The 18046-nt window shown below is 37.2% G+C and overlaps 1 protein-coding gene across 1 annotated transcript in view; it reads left to right on the top strand.

The window, feature by feature from the left end:
- The window catches only part of ATP8B4 (ATPase phospholipid transporting 8B4 (putative)), a 203625-nt gene that overhangs the window by 88310 nt on the left and 97269 nt on the right, over positions 1-18046 (top strand). The window contains exons 8-10 of the mRNA XM_011355090.2: positions 3684-3754; positions 7863-7945; positions 16947-17105. Coding sequence (XP_011353392.1) covers positions 3684-3754; positions 7863-7945; positions 16947-17105 — 313 coding nt within the window. The remainder of the gene's footprint in view (positions 1-3683; positions 3755-7862; positions 7946-16946; positions 17106-18046) is intronic.

The raw sequence follows: 18046 nt of genomic DNA, 5'->3' as shown, positions 1-18046 counted from the left end.
TACATAGTTATTACAATATTATTGACTGTATTGCCTATGCTATACTTTGTATCTTCATGACTATTTTGTAACTACCAATTTTTACTTCTTAATCCCTTCCCCTTTTTCACTACCTCCCCATCCCCCCCCTCATCTGGCAACCATCAAAATGTTCTCCATATCTATGCGTTTGTTTCTGTTTTGTTTATTTTTTTTCCCTTTAGATTCCACATATAAATGAAATCATATGGTATTTGTCTTTCTCTGTTTGACTTACTCTACTCAGCACAATACCCTCTAGGTCCATTCATGTTGTTGTAGAAGGCAAAATTTCATTCTTTTTTATGGCTGAGTAATATTTGATTGTATATATGTGCCACCTCTTCTTTATCCATTCGTTCTTTGATGGACACCCAGGTTGCCTCCATATCTTGGCTATTGTAAATAATGCTGCAATGAATATATGGATGCACATGTAGCTTAGAAGTAGTGTTTTGGATTTGTTCAGACAAATTCCCAGAGTAGAATTACTGGATCCTCCTTTGTCTCTTGTTACAGCCTTTGTTTTCAAGTCTATTTTTTCCGGTATGAGTATTGCTACTCAGCTTTGTTTGTTTGTTTGTTTGTTTCCATTTTCATGAAATATCTTTTCCCATCCCTTCACCCCAGTCTATGTGTGTCTTTCGATCTGAAGTGAGTCTCTGGTAGGCAGCATATGTAAGGGTCTTGTTTTCTTATCCATTCAGTCACCCTGTTTAGATTGGAGCATTCAATCCATTCACATTCAAAGCAATTGCTGATAAATATGTAGTTATTGACATTTTATTATTCATATTTTTAATTGTTTTCTCCTTTTTCTTCTTCTTCTTCTTCCTCCTCCTCCTCCTCCTCCTTCATGAAGTTTCTCTAATTTTTTTTTTTTATAATACTGGTTTGGTGTTGATGAACCCTTTTAGCTGGTTCTTTTTTATGTTTTCTCTTTTTGTTTTTATGTTTTCTATCTCTTTGTTAAAGTTCTCACTGAGTTCCTCCATTCTTCCCCTAAGTTCATTGAGCATATCCTTATAAGAAGTGTTTTGAACTCTGGAGATCTGGAGATTGCTTGTCTCCATTTTGTTTAGTTTCTTTTTTTTTTTTCTGGAGCTTTGTTCTGTTCTTTCATTTATGACATGTTTCTTTGTCTCTGCATTTTGGCTATCTTCCTGTGTTTGTTACTATGTATTAGGTAGGGCTCCTATGTCTCCCACTCTTATTAGAATGGCCTTATGTAGTAGATGTCCCGTGTGGCCCAGTGGTGTAGTCTTCCTGGTCACCTGAGATGGATGCTCTAGGTTTGTCCCTTGTATGGGTTGTGTGTGCCTTCTTGCTGTGGTTAAAGCTTGGTTGCTATTTGTATGTCAGTGGGAGGGGTTGAGCATCGAGCTGATTTGTTGTGAGAACTCCCTGGTGAGGGACTGACCCTACAGAGAAGGATTCGCTTTAGCAGGGCTCTAGTGCCTGCCCAGTCTGCTCTTAGGGTGTGTCATCTTCGGATGCAGCCTTGGGTGGTGCTCCGGCTAGGTCCGAAGCCAGCCACTAGGAGTGCCAGCTTTGGGGCTTGCTGGGAGGGGCTCCTCTGCAGACTGAGTTCAGCCACAGCTGTGCACTGCCCAGGGACATCTGGCAAGAGTCACCAAGCAATCCGCAGATGGCCGCCACGTGCATTGGGCTTGGTGGTGCCCCGAAAGGCAAGCTGCAAATAGAGGCAGGCTGCTGCTAGTGCTGGGCTTGGGGCTGCCTAGCAAGAGGTTCACGGCAGACTGAGGCCAGATGCTGCTTGTTTGGGTTTTGTGAACCTTTGAGAGATTTTAGGAGAGTCTTTAGTATGAGCAAGATGAGCCACTTTTATAAAAAAGCCAGTGGAAATGGCTTTGGTGGATCCACAAGTTGGATGGGGCAGGGTCTCAGAAAATCGTCAGGGCTGCGTGACCAGCGTTAGGCAAGTTGATGGAGACTGAGATGTGGAGGCTGCCTGCTTCTGCACGCTGAGAGAGGGGAGGGTTCAACAAAGGAACAATGGCTTCTGCCAGTACTTCTGTCTGGGTGAAAGTGGCCCCTCTAGCTCTTGCCCTGAAGCCAGAAAATTCAGTTTGTCCCCATATGTCCCTGGTGCCTTTCAAACTACTGTCCCAGTGCTAGAGCTCAGAGTAAGTGAGTCCATTACTAAGTTCTCATGTGGGCCCCTCAAGAGAAATGTCTGCAACTCCAGCTGCCCTCCATCTCATTCAGCCACAATCTCTGCTGGGTTTCACAGCCAGAAGTTGTACGGACTTCTCTTCTTGGCAATGGAACCCTGAGCTGGGGAGGCTGGTGAGGGGTTGAGACCACTTGCTTCTACTGTGTTAACCTCTGCAGCTAAGATATCCCTCCTGATTCTGAACTGCCACATGCAGGTGTGGGACTAGCCCATTCTGCATCTCTGCCCCTCCCACCAGACTCAAGGTGGCCTCTTCTGTGTGTCCCCATTTATAGGTCTTTTCTTCAGTTAGACTTCAGGGGACTCCCAATGATGCCTGTTCTGTAGTTTAGTTGTAATTTTGATGTGGTTGTGAGAGGAGGCAAGCACAATGTTTACCTACTTTGCCATCTTGACCAGAGCCTTTCTTTCTTTCTTTTTTTTTTTTTTATTGCTGAATAATATTCTACTCTTTGTGTGTGTGTGTGTGTGTGTGTGTGTGTGTGTGTGTGTGTGTGTGTTTGTGTGTGTGTGTACCACATCTTCTTTATCCATTCATCTATCAATGGGTTAGCAATTCTACTTCTGGACATTTATCTGAAGAAAATGAAAACACTAATTTGAAAGATATATGCACGCCTATGTTCATTGCAGCATTATTTACAATAGCCAAGATGTGGAAGCAAAAATCCTTATTTTAAAATAAAATTTGAAATTTGAAATAAAATAAATAGCTTTCTGATACAGAAAGTTGCCAGAATTCTAAAACTGAAATGTGCTGGGTCATTTCCAAAGCTCAAATGAATAGCTACATAGGATGATTTAGCTCTGTGAGAAACCAACTACTCAGTCTCCGAATGTTTTCCACTGTCTTTTACCACATTTCCTATTCTATCTTGCCATCTCGCTTAACCCTGCTTTATTTTCTCTTTCCTCTTCCTTACACCCCCCATCTTTTTTTCTAAATTTAATTTTATTATGTTTTTCTTTTAACTTCTCTCTTTTAAAATTTTCTTGTTTCTCTTATTTTTTTCTCATTTTCAACTTCCTCCTACTTCACTTCTCTTTTCCCATCTTCTTTGCCTGCCCCCTGCTCTTAACTGATAATACAAAGGAATTAAAGTATGTGATTATACATATTCCTATTTATCTTATTTATTTGGGAACATTTTATATTTTCTATTAGTAATAGTCAAAGTAAGGAAATAGAATTTTTTAGGATATTTCTTGTAAAATAAGTAAATTTATTTTTTATGATACCCCCTGCCCGTGCTTATACTCTGATGGTGAAGGTATGGAAAAGAGGAACAGGTAAGTAGAAGGAAGGTTTGATTCAGGGCATATGACAAAGAGGTGGAACAGGATTTCACCTCTTTCGCTTTTTCCCTAAGGCTCTCCCGGCTCATTAGTAGTGGAGGAGATGATGCAACACAGACTTTCAACCAACCTTCCCTTCTCAAGTATTCTTTATCTTGATTATTCAAAATAGGCTGATCTGCTTCTTCTATCAAGCAGTGAGCCACATGGCCTCTGTTATATTGAAACTGCTGAGCTTGATGGGTAAGTTACTAACATTAGAATATTAATTAGGTTGTTTTATTTAAAAGTCATCCCTTTAGGAACAGGACTTAAATATTAAAAAGTCATACCTTTAGGAACAGGACTTAAAAGTCATACCTTTAGGAACAGGACTTAAATATTAAACCTTATTCTTCATTTTATTTTCTTTAAAGAAATAGGAGTCTATTTACTATTTATTGTGAGGTCCATTTATTAGTTACTTTGCAGATTTTTGAAAATTATTTTTTTCTCTTATTTTTTTTTTTTTCCGGAAACAGTGAGCCAGACATGTATAGATAGATAATTTTACCCAAGGATTTTACTGAGATTTTTTAGAAGGGTTATTTTTTGGGTTGGTTCATTTGTTTTTAATTTCAAGTAATTTTTTAAGGAAAATAAGAAGAGTAGTAATCAAGATCAACTGAGGAAAGAAGGATCAATGTTATTTTAGAAGGCAACCTTTTGGAAGTGGGTCAAATGAAGACACTGAGAGATAAGAGAGAAATGGAGTATGATGCAATTTTGACGTTGATGTTAATTTAGAATTTAGTTATATACCATAAAGTAATTCTGTTTCAGTGGATTCAATTTATTTGTCTGGCACAAAAACATTTATTGAATAATTACATTTTAAAGATATCATAAATGTTTTTTAGATGAGTTTTATCTTTTTAATCCTGAAGTAGGTACTATATAAGTCCTGAAGAAATCAAGTTCTAGACTGAGTAATTTTTGCCAAACTTTTAAAGAGTGAAGCCAGGACTCAAATTTGGCAGTTCGACAAAAGAGCCCATGGTTTTAACCACTGCCTCTGGAATCATTGTCATATTGAGCCATTCAAATAGAGTTTGGCCTGTGTTTAATGCTCTGATTTGGGCAGAAGCAAAAATAATGCTGAGAGGAATATTTATAGCAACAAATACATACACTTGAAAAAAGAAAAAGTCTCAAACCAATAGTCTAATCTCCCATTTCAAGAACCTAGAAAATAGCAAAATATATTCAAAATAAATTCGAAGGAGATGAAAACAAGAGCAGAAATCAATGAACTTGAAAACAGAAAAACAATAGAGACAATTGATGAAACAAAGAGCTTACTCTTTGAAAATATCAATAAAATCTACAGGCCTTTAAGAAGACGGAAAAAGAAAAAAAAGAGAAGATACAAATTAACAATACCACGAATGAACCAGGGATTATTATAATAGATCCTATAGACATCAGAAGGATAAGGAAATACTCTATTAACACAAATTTAACAACACAGATGAAATGAGCCACTTCATCAAAAAACAAACTGTCGCAACTCATCCAATATAAAATATATAATTCAAATAGTCCTATAATTATTAAGAAAATTGAATTCTAATGTAAAACATAAAATTATAAAAATTTTAGACAAAAGCATAGGAGAAAATCTTCAAAATCTAGGGCAAGTCAAAGAGTTCTTAGATTTACTCAAAATTCATAATCCATAAAAGGAAAATTTGATAAACTGGACTGCATCAAATTAAATTTTTTTGCTATGCAAAAAACCCTGTGAAGAGGAGAAAAAAATAAGCTATAGACTAGGAGAAAATATTTGCAAACCATCTGTCTGACAAAGGACTTGTATCTTGATTGAATGAAAAATGTTCAAAACTCAACAGCAAAAAACCCCCAAACAATTCAATTAGAAAACTGGCAAATGATATAAAGGAACATTTCACCAAAGATGACATACAGATGGCAAATAAGCACATGAAAAGATATTCAACATCATTAGCCATTAGGGAAATTAAAATTAAAACCACAATAATATAATCACCACATACCTATTAGAATGGCTCAAATAAAAATAGTGACAACTCCAAATGCTGGCAAGGATGTAGAGAAACAGGATCAGTCACACATTGCTGATAGGAATGTAGAATGCTATAATCACTCTGGAAAACAGTTCTGTAGTTTCTTAAAAAATTAAACATGTGACTACCATACAACCCAGCAATTTTACTCCTAGGCATTTATCCCAGAGCAATTTGACTTATGTTTACATAAAAACTTGCACACAAATGTTTATGGCAGCTTTATTTGTTACGTCTCAAAACTAAAACCAACTTACATGCCCTTCAGTGGGTGAATAGTTGAATGAATTGTGTTATATACATACCATGGAATACTACTGAGCAATAAAAAGGAATGAAAAATTGATATATGCAACAACTTGAATGAATCTTCAGAGAATTATGTTAAGTAAAAAAAGCCAATCTCAAAAGTTTGCATACTATTTTCTTTCATTTATATAACTTCCTTGAAATGGCAAAATTATAGAAATGAACAACAGGTTGGTGATTGCCAGGAGTTAAGCATGGGTGGGAGGAGGCAGGGAAGTGGTGTGGCTACAAAAGGCAACCCGAGGAATCTTTGTGGTGATGGAGATGTTCTGTATTTTGACTGTGTCAATATCAATATCCTGGTTGTGATATTGTGATATAGTTTCGTGAGGTTTTACTATTAGGGGAAACAGAGTAAAGAGTATCCAGAATGTTTCTGTATTATTCTTTATGCTAAAAATCATTTTGAAGTTTTCAAGATACTGAGACAGATTAAGGAAGAGTATGGCATGACACTAAAGGTATTAATCAGGAGTCTTGGGAAATATTTTTTTTATCATAAGGCCTATGTGCAATTATTTTTTCCCTTTAGTTTCTACGTCTGAAGGTGGAAGTAAGTTATTGGAAAGATTCCTGAGGAAATAACTTAAAATGATGAAAAACTTTGATGGATAGCACGATGTTTTGGATTGGGTTAAGGAATGAGGACCGTCTGGCTCGTTTCTAGCATTTGAAAAATTGTTTAATTAATGGACACATAAGTCTTTTAGCCTCAAACACCAGTATCTCACTGTTGTCCATCAAGCCCAGCTCAATTTCTGCTTCAATTATGAAGTTCTTGATTATCTTAATGTCTGCTCATCTCTGCTTCCTAGGAATTAACAGATTTGTATCAATGCTATTACTTTTGAACAAAGTAACTTCAGTTATACATCTGACTCAGTGTTTCCTGCAGAAAGTTATTTCACCAATGAGCATGCCTATAGAGTTCATATTGTCTTAACATCATTGTGAAACTCATTTATGGAAAGTTTAGATTAAATGCCCTCTCGAGTATCTGCTTTTCGCTTCTCCAAATTCCATTATTTCATCGTTTGACATGTACTTCCAAAAGGCGACATCTGCTTTTTAACCTACTACTTGTTTCCCTCAAGAGGACTGTAACCCTTGTGGGGCAGCATTGAGTATCATGGGTGACTATGATATGTATTCAATCAATATTTGTTGACTGAATGAACCCACTACTAAATATTGCCACACAAAATAGAACTCTGACAGATGATCTTAAACTACAGTAGGAGAGAATTAGGTTGAACTCAGTGAGAAAACTGGCATGGCAAACTCTTAAACACAAGATGTGAGTGATGGTAATAAAATCTTCACTGCTGGTCATTTCATGAATACCAGAGAGCAGCCATCTGTCCTGTATGTGTGGTCCTGCCTGGCAGATGACCAGCTCACTGTGACCCTCTGAGTTTCTGTTTGGTTGTTTGATTCTAGACTTACTTATGGGATTCTTGGATTGATTTAAAAAAAAAAAAAAAGAAAAACAAAACCGTATTCTTTTTCCCATTTAAATTTAAGCTACTATGAAATTAGCCATGACCATCTTTCTCAAGTAAAACTCCTATGTAGATAGTAGACTTTGGAGTGATACTGGCCTTCTTTATTTGGTAACTGCGTTTCTGTTCCTAATGTGTTTTATAACTCATGCATGATGTCTGAGTAGGTTCGAATAAAGCCATATTTATTATGTCCTCTGTTCTTTCCAATAGCAAAACAGATTACTGTGTCATTATACAGATGTGCCGTGGGTGGAATGCCAATTCTTAGGAGCCTGCAAAGCCCTGTTCACTTTCCTGAGACAGTGTGAGGGATGTGAATGACATTCAAAGGGAATTCTTCAGATCGCTTGTGTTGGATTTTGCATGTGCTGTACCAGCCTGATTGCTTTGTGTAAGATGCTGTTGGGCTGTTCCATATGAAACTTCAAGTCATGTCAATTACTTTCACAGGGAAACGAACCTTAAAGTCCGCCATGCGCTATCAGTTACCTCAGAACTTGGAACAGATATTAGCAGACTTGCAAAGTTTGACGGTAAGTGTTTAAAACAGACAAACATACAAAAATCTCAAAACCAAAGAGCTTTTGTAACAAAAAAAGTAAGAAACTAATTATCTGAAATCCAATTTATGTTCTCTTTTTTAAATTTGATGGAAGGACATAAAATTCTCCAGGCATCAAACCCTGTCATCTCCTCTCACGCTAAAGAGTAAAAATGTTTACCAAGGGGAGGACGACTTTACCAGGTCATTGTTCATTTCATTCTTATTTCCTCTTCTGTAGATCTGGTTCCCTTTAGTCTCACAATACCCTTCACTTACCTGACCTTGGCCGCACCGGAGCCCTATGAGGGCTTGCCAAGAATGAATGCAGGCCACATTTATTTCCAGATCTAGGTCTAACTGGATATGTGAATCCATTTACTGTTATGTGAATCCATTCTCTGGCTCCATAACAAAGACTAAACATCACACTACAAACTTAGTGAAGACAGTAATCCTGCCTCATGTATTTCTGTATCTTGCATAGTTCCTGGCATAAGGTCTTAAAGATAGTAGCTGTTTTGGAAGAATATTCTGACTTATTACTCCGTTGGTCAGCTGTTACCCTTTCAGACTACCGTTTTATTGTCACTATCTTCATACCTTTCAACCCAGTCCCCTGCTCCTCAGGATACCTTCCTCTACCTGTTCTGTTCCTGCGATCTTGTTTTTTTGTTTCTGTTAAAGGTGTCACAGAGAAATGACATTTTTTGAGTTAAAAGAAAGAGCCAGTAATGGTAGGACTGTAGGCACCACAACAGGCTGTAGGAGAATCTTTGGGGCCTTCCTGCCGCTGCTCAATGGTCTCTTGCTTTACACACTTGTGTGCCTGGTTTTGAATATCATTATTTCCATACAGATTGGTTTTATTTATTAACAAATCTTTATAAGTTTGAGACTATCTTCCAAAATGTTTTCCTTAGAGTCCTCTAAAGGAAAATGTGGACGAGGATCCCATGAATTAAAGCACAGGCAACTTTACATTATAAAGTGTCTCCAGTGCACCGTTTAGAGCTTATATTGCCTATGCTCTGCATTTACTTGTAAACTCCATCTGGATTCTGTTAATATTTTAATCTCTCTTAAAAGAGTGCTGTTATAACAAATGTTTATAGAAAAAAATATTCCTCCAGTTTGAGATTTAAGTCAGGGAAATAGCCAGGAAACTTTGAATGGCTCAAGAAATATTTTGATTAGATTAAAACAAATTACACATTTTCTACTAAGTAATTTTTTCAATGAAATTTTACTGTTATGTGAATCCAAGAAAAGTAAATTGTGTTCATAAATTAAAATTCTTGCTTAAAATACCTCATAGAATATTTATGGAGTCCTAAAAGGTCAACCTACATATAATTTACCATTATTCATTTCTTTTTTTGCCAGAATTGTACCCTTACACCTCTGTCAATCTAAGAGGAGGTAAAAATTAATGATTTTTAGTTTTTCCTTACCATCAAAAAACAGAAAATGATTATTATAATTACCCAGTTCACTTTCTTTTATAGGTATTGGCCAAGATAGCTTACGCTATGATTCAGTTATAGACAACCCTGAAATTTTAGTGATATAAATAGTAAAAGTTTATTTCTTACTCATGTCACATTCTGATGCAGATTGAGTGGCTTTCTCCATTTTGTAGCCATGGTGCCTAGACTAATGGTCTCTAACAGCAGCACATCAAAGTAAAGATGAGATGAAAGAGACAAGCTAACTTTTAATTGCCTCTTCCTCTCACATTTTATTGGCCAGCATGAGTCACATGGGCCTGACCTAACTGCGAGGGAGCCTGAGAAATAATAAGTACGAATATTTGTTGAGTGCTGTCACTACCACACCCTTCAAGAACTCTGACTGTAGGTCAATACCAGGATAGCTTATAAAGGGTCAGGCTGGAGTAGGTGGATTTCTTGCATGGAACCACAGGAACAGGGCCAAGAATCTTCCTTCTCGACATGACTCCTCGTCTCTCAATTCCCCCTACCCAGCTCTACCTTATCTTCTTATAGCACTTACTACCATCTGATGTACACTTTAACGTATTTATTTTCTAAGTTTATTTTTTATTGTCCATCTCTACTGCTGCAATGGGAGCCGCACAAGAATCTTTGTTTTGCTCACTGGTTCCTAGAACGATGTCTAGCACATAGTAGGTGCTCAATAAATATTTGCTGAATGAGTGAATAAATGGTCCCAAATGCCAGAGAGTTGGGGGAAAGTTACCATCAGCCCCCAGAAAGAAGTAGGAGAGCTAAAGAAGGGCCTAAAGTAAAAAGATTGGGAATGAAGTGTGAAATGATAGGATGTGGAGAAAGCTTCCAAATGGGGCCTTGTAGGACAAAGCTAGAGTGCTGGGTCCTCTCCTATGAGGTGGTTTTACAATGCCTTTACTTCAAAATCCTCCCCCCAAACACAATTTAACACAGAAGCCCAAATTTAAACCAATACAAGCAGTGTTGCTCAGGCTGAAGCAAGAAAACACTTCCTCATCTAAAACTTCATCATATAATTTCTTTTAAAAGATGAAGTATCCTGAAAGGTTAAAGGACTTGCTTATGTATAAAATAGTCTCTTTTCAAACTTCATGGAATTTATTTTTCAAATGCAGTAATAATCATGACTTACTAGGCGTAGCCTGAATTTGCTTCACACAGCATAGGTAACTCGCCAAATCTCTGACATATAATTTGTTAAAGGCAACACAGACCTTTCTTTTCTACCATTTATACTTTAACTGTGGCCATGTTTCAGAGGACAGATAATGCCAGATGCATGAGGCCAGTACACTTCTGGGTTAAAATCTAGGTTTCTGCTAAATTTGCTTTTTCATTCTTAAATCTTGGGTCGAATTTCAGTCTACCTTAACATTTTAGGCAATATAATATTTTATAGGTTTAGCCTTATTAAAATCTGTTTTTTTTTTGTTTTTGTTTTTTGTTGTTTTTGGTTCGTTTGTTTCAAGAATGCATCTGAAGAGTGAATAGAAGGATTAAGGGGAAATAAATTAGATACAACATACAAATTAGGTGTCCCGTTAGTAGCCAAATGTAAAGACCACGAGGGTGATGCAAGATGTTGTGCGAAAAGACTGACAGAGTTGAGATAGTTAACAAACCCTAAATCCTTCCCACAATTCTCCTGCTTTCCTAGAGCCTTCCACTTTCCTCTGTTCTTTTCTTTCCTAGCCTTAGTTTTCACTCTTAATTTCAATCTCTCCCTGCCTCTCTGACACACACATTGGCACACTAAACACTATGTACACACATTTCTCTAACTATCCCATTTCACCAGTTCTTTTCCCCTTCCTCCCTTTTTTCATTCTTTCTTATTATTCTCTTTCCATTTTCCTTTTCCACTTTTTATGTTACTTTACTTATTTTCTCTACCCACATCATCTTTTTCTGTTTATCTTTTTTGTTTCATCACTCTCTCCATGTTAATTAGTTTAGTAAATCTATTTATTAAGTGCCTCTTAAGGACAAGACAAAATATGAAGTATGTAGAATTATAAAATAACTCCATATGTATTATCAAGCTTTTTTTGATCCTTTTACTGCCCCATTCTTTTCCTACTTCCTCTTTTTTGTCTCCTCTATTCATCTTTGTCATAAAGGAATATAAATAGATTTCAGGGTTTCCTTTGGTGATACAAAAAGACTACCTTGAGTCATGGGAATTAAAACCAGATATTGCATTCCTTTATTTAAATTAAAAAAGTTGATATCAGCTTGTGTACATTTCGAAATGGCCTGCCTAGCTATGGCAAGGTCACGTAGATGAGACAGACATATGAGGCACGCCTGTCTGTGCTAAGTATATCTTTTAGCTTGTGACTTCTGGGCAATTCTGGGTATGGCATTATTTTTGCTTCTAGTTACTGTGTGGTTTTTATTATGAGACTTGCCAAAATACTTTCTCTAGCACCAAACTACAGTGTTCTGTCTCTGTCTTATATCTTCTAAGTATCCGAAGACTCGAATGTCCTACTACTATCCTTAGAGAAATCTCCACTGAAACCTCCAAGCTGAGGACATCGAGGTCTACACTGAGCTGGGTGGGGATTTAGGATATCACTTATAAGTCTCCCTGACTCCCCATTTTGGCACCTAAACCCAAGGACAGTGTTTTGCTGATGGCCTCAGTAGGCATGTCATAAGCTTTCATTTATTTTTTTCTTTCATTCGTTTACTCAGTCACTTGTTGGTTCACTCAGTAAATTTATCTTTAACACAATGAAAAGGATTTGCTAAGGCTCAGAATACAGTGGTTAATAAGTCAGACCCAGGCCTTGCTTTCATAGAGCTTAGAACCCAGGGGAGAATACACTTAAACATGTGTTCATCCCCAAAGAAACTTTTAATTAGGTAAATGTCCTAAAGTTCTCAGAACCTAAACATGGTGCTGACACATGAATGTTTTTCATTATGTATCAGATACCATGCTAAGTAATTGCATACAGTCTTATTAAATCTTTATAGCCCTGAGAGGAAGAAATTATTATTAACTCCAATTTATGGGCAAGGAATCTGAGACCCAGATAAACCGACTAACTTTCCCAATGTCACATGTTTACTAAGTGGAGAAGCCAGAATATGAACCCAGGACAGCTGGCAAAGCCTATTCTACAAAGGGACACGAGAGGCTTTAAAGTATAAGGAGAAATGCAGCATTGGAGAATTGGCAGAATCAGTGACCACTTAGCCACTGATAAGGCCAAGGTTAGGGTAGGGTAAGACATAAATTAGAAGAATACTCTAAACCTAATGGTACGAAATTAATTACCACAGATCAAGTCCATCCAGGGCTCAGATGACATCATATTTTTTTAAAAATAGCAATGTTCTTGATGATCTCGAATGTTAGGATCAAGAGTTTATAAAAGAGCTCACCAAACAGAAACCAGTACATGAAAGATAGAGTTAGGTTTATTTGACAAGTTCTTATAGAAATCTTTTATACATTTCAACATCAGAAAAAAATTGATATGTAGTCTGCTGAATTTTATAAGAAAAGATATATAACTTGATCTAATATAATAAGTATAAAAACACAGTGGGCCTTGATTTTTCATGTAAAAATCTTATGTGAATTGATAAGCGTTTACAAATAAGTAACTAGAAATCCTTGTCAATTATACATTTGTAAGCTGGACATTTTAATGCTTTGGGGAAAGCCCCAGTTGTAAATTGTCCAAATGTGTTTAAGAATCTTTTGCATATTGTTACTGACTGGACTGAGATCTGTTTTTTGCAACTTATGACAAGTTTACATATTTTGTACGACTGTTAATGCTGAGTTCTGAACTGAGGAAAGGTTGGCTCTTTATTTCAGGTATTTTGTGATCCTTTCTAAAGAATAGCATGTGTGTAATTAAAACACAGAAACACAGGCATCTCTTTTGGGTTGAAAACAAAACAAAAAAGCTTGGTTATTATCCTGTGACTTTTTTGTTCTTACCTATCAGATAGGCTTCCCATTCACCTGGACAGAAGCACAGCCCAGAAACAGCTGATGTGACTGCATGAGACACAAATTCCATGTAAAGACAGGAAGAATTACTTCCCTCTTTATTGCTGCTGTCGATGTGGTCATGAGGCTTGATGGCTGAAGAATCAAGAAACTTTAGAAAGCAGGAAGGAGACACTCCTTTTTCTAAGACAAAAATATTTATCACAATTATTAGGGCAACAATAGTGGATAATCTCCTAAATTCTGAGAGGCTCTCGGCTGGAGAAACTCTTGAACAGCAATAATGACATCTTATTTAATAAATAAATTCTCTTGTGGAAGAGTTACAATACAGATAATCATGAAATATTGCTAACAATTTACATAGAGAAATAAAGCCAACTTCTCTGGAAAATTATGGTGTACTGGATACTGAGCTCCATTCTCATGATAAACTACAGATTTCCATTTTCAAGTAAATAGTTTCTAGAGGTTATTAGGTTGCTAATTAATGAACAATTTGACTAAATTTAGAGTGCCGAGGAAGGTCCAGAATGAAATCTTGTGGATTTTGTTTAGAATGGGCTTAGAGCATTTCTGCGTGATTGTGAATTGTATGAATCACTACCTGCTTTTATGTATGTTCTCTTCAGAGGGGCAAACAAATGTGACTGGCTCATTTGGTTATATTTATACTTCATTATTGGCATGATTTTTTCCCCCCAGTTGTTTTATTGTCCATTAAAGATGACTTTGTGCTCTAGACATGTTTTCAGTGACTAACTATATGAGAACAATGCTGTTTTTCCTAAACAGTTTTCTCATCCATTGTCAAACTGTTTACTGCCTGTTACTCTTCTCTGATATTATTAGCAAAAGGAAGAAGGGTTCTAGAGTTTTCCCCTAGTCCTTATTTTGCTTTATGCCTGGAATATATTTTTGGTTGCTTTTAATGTGCTTTAAGGTTCCCATCTTTTTTTTTTTCCCCCAGTGTTCTCAGGTCTATTTGTATCCCCTTAGAGTTAGATTTAATCTAAGCCTTCCATTGTGACTAGGCTATTAGGTCTTCTAATCCCTTTATCATTATTACAATGGGAATATGCCCACTTCTTTTATTCATCTTAGATCTACTCTAATCCACCATCTGAAAGTTTTTCCATCCATCTCTACAACAAATATTAGTTAAGATCCTACTATGTGGGTAGTATGATAGGTTATGGAGATATAGAAGTAAATACAGTGCTCCCTTCAAAGGAACCTGTTCATCTCTTTCAGAAAGGGACAGAAAAGGAATTAGAAAGCTTGCATTTTGTGCTAACAGGGCTAAGAAAGGGGAAGCTGAGCACTCCTGAAGATAAAATATGTAGTTTGGCTTTGTTCCTACCATATTGTTTCGAGCAGGTCCTGTATTTAGTACTTAAATCACTGGAACCATGCTCTTTGAGAAAGTCTGAATTGGGGCTTGCTCTCCAAACACCTCAGCAGAACCCCTTGATCTTACTGCCTGTTCCTGTCTAGAACCATGCCTCACGCCCTTGGTGTTAGGCCAGAAGTGGACGAGCCCTGGGGCCAGGGAGAAGCAAGCCTACGTGTTCAAGGCCGCATTTGCCTGCATGTCAGTCTTTGCTTGCTACAATAAAAATGTTCAAATGAGCCTGTTTTTTATATTCTTATTGGCAGGGACTGTGCATTATGTTGTTTTTGCCCAAAACACTTTTTTTTTTTTTTTTGGCCAAATTTGAAGTCTGAAAAATTGAGTCTTGGGTCAAGAAACTGAAATAAGCTTTAAAGGTTGCTGTCAACTGTTATTTCATGTAGGTTTCGCCAGTGACACTCAAGTTTAGGTTCTATAAAATTTAGGAATGAAAATTATTGGTCAAAAAAAAAAAGATACTAAATTCTTAGAATTTAGAAAAAGTTCTCTCCTTCCACAATGTAACTATCTAAACAGCTTGGGCCAGATGAAATCAGTTTTAATTTACTTTTTAATATCAGTGATAGGCTGTAATGGGGGGAACAAAAATTCAGCCACTTCCTTGTATATAACAAGTGACTAGTACAGTTATTTAGCCTCATCCAAATCCTTGTGCCAGCACTCTCTCATTTAACGGTGAATGTCTGGGAAGATGCCAGTGAGTGCCTGAGTGGTGGGTATTTAGGAAGCACTTTTGTTATACTGGAGAAAGAGAGATGGAATTTGAAAAAGCAGTTCTGAGGCCTCAAGACATTCATTTCTTTCAGGGTTTTTTTTTTTTTCATGCAATGTCTATTAATGTTAGTAATCTGGTAGATCAGAAGTGATGAGGCCCTGTGAAAACTGGCTGCTGTCACCTGTGTCTAAAAGTTTTAAAAGGGAAGCTATGGAAGCATGTTCTAAGTTCAGAAGGTGCTCATAGCAGTGTAATAATAGATAGGTTCTTTGCGCTGGGCTGGTCTCCTTTTCCTTCAATCGGTGCCGAAGACATGCCTCTCTTTTTATTTTCCAAATGCTATTTATTGTGTTCCCACCTACCATTTGGCTTCTGATTAAATAAATAAATACATTTTTATCGTTTGCTAGAGAGAGACTTTTGTGTGTATTAATCTCCCCCTGATTCTGGCCGAACCCTGTTTGGATCTACCTACCTACCTAGCCTCTTATCCTTCCTTGCTCCCTCTGTCTTTCAAGTCTTTGTACTCATTACTTACAAAAATTTAAACCCCAATCGTTTGCGATGCAAATGTATTTTAATCTAATAGTTTTATTTTGTGATAGGATCCATAAAAGATTATTTCTGGTTTCTTTTTCTATCAAGAGAACCACCTCCTTGGAAGTGTACATTCTTATTGAAATAATGGAACGAATTGATTAATTGATTTGGAATGGGCATGGCCTTTGGTTTGGAATGGGCTTGGAATTAAAAAAACCCAAAAAACTAGAAACATCTTCAGGCCAGGTTGGGGCAAGTTATATGGTGCCTTTGAGAGTCCCCAGAACTCTGAATCTAATCAAGATAAGAAGCATAGAACAGCTGAAAGGAATCACACGCATTCTCAGGCACACATAGCAAACAAAGCCCAGGTTTCTTGGGGGTGGAATATAGGTGAACCCTCAAAATTCTGATTATGAGACTAGAAAGACCCTATTAACTTTGGTTCTGAAACTGGAAGTATGCCATCTTAACCTGTGAGAAAGTTCACATTCAGTAAAAAAGATATGGAATAAGGAAAACTTTTAGGACAGTCCCTGCTTTATCTTTTCAAACTATAAATAGAGATAAGTGATTTTTTTTAAGGAAAAAAAAATACCCCAGGGCTCTCGAGCTTTCTATTCTTACTTGGATAGTGCAGAAAGCTATGTTCAAAACTTTCAACGGATTTTCATCTCCTAGCTTATTTTCCCCAGCACAATCTTGTATGTGGAACACTCTGCTACCAAAAGAGAAGGTAAAATTTACTCTATATGAGAAGTAGGGTGGTAACCAAGTCCTGTGGGCTTCTAAAAAGAGATCAAGGTGAGTCATAAAGAGGCTTTTTATTATTATTATTATTTTTTTATTTTTCAGGGATTGTTGTCTGTGAGGCACCTAACAACAAACTAGATAAATTCATGGGAGTCCTCTCTTGGAATGACAGCAAGCACTCCCTCGACAACAAGAAGATAATCCTGAGGGGCTGCGTCCTGAGAAACACCAGCTGGTGTTTTGGAATGGTTATTTTTGCAGGTACCGCTGACTGCCCAGGGTCAGCTACGGGGATCCCTTTCTGGTCATGGTCTGCGGCTCTCCAGATTGGACGAGCACAGTGCTTTTAGTACACCTGAGGTGCCATCCTGGGTTGACTGCAGAGTGCAGGGCACCAGGGGAAGATACCAATGCTCTGGAAATAGTTCGTGTGGTCCCATTGTGTGAGGAACTGACATCGGGTGCTTGAGCCTTAATTACTTGGTGGCTATCAGATACCTACTGTTTAATTTCTCTTTCTTTAACCCCATCTCAATCATTCCCATCATTGTGTGTGTTAATCAGCTTGACTTTAAGGTATAGAAGCAGTATGAAAGAAAGCCCCCTGCTCTGCTGTTAATTTTGTAGTTTATGAAGGTCAAATAATTCTTTTGGAAAGGTTTCTTGGAGATCCTGCAATCATTTCTGTTTATACTTTGAGACTTCTTCAACTGTTTGTCAATAGAATAACAGGTTCTGGAAAGACTGTGTGATGAAGGTGGTGTTAAAAGTCAGGGGAGGGAGGGGAGTTGCCTCTTACTCTTTTTGCTGACCATTTTTCGTTCTCTACTTTATGAGCCCAAGGTGACACTCCTTTGCTAAGGAAGCTTACAGTAGCACCATTTCCTAAAGCCACTCAAATTGTACTCATGACTTCAATTGCCAGCCCTTTATTTTTAAAAATCCTGTTTATTGTGACACTAAATTAAGATGTGTTTTGGGTCCATTGACTATATGTGCAATCAAAAATGGAATGTTTTTCTTAACTGTCTTTCCTCAACAACAACAAAATGTTCATTAAAGACTTAGAAGGGTTCCAAACCTAGAAAAGTCCTCCCAATTCTTCCTAAATACTCTCAGCTGTTGGTGTTAGTAAGGCTTTTGCAGCTTGGGGCATTGCCATTGAAAGGACTTGGGAAATCCCTAGAAATGAGACAGTGTAC

Source organism: Pteropus vampyrus, unplaced genomic scaffold (assembly GCF_000151845.1).
Source record: "Pteropus vampyrus isolate Shadow unplaced genomic scaffold, Pvam_2.0 Scaffold19, whole genome shotgun sequence".
Classification (NCBI taxonomy): domain Eukaryota; kingdom Metazoa; phylum Chordata; class Mammalia; order Chiroptera; family Pteropodidae; genus Pteropus; species Pteropus vampyrus.
The sequence above is the reverse complement of the archived record's forward strand: the minus strand, read 5'-3'. Positions and strand labels throughout refer to the sequence as shown.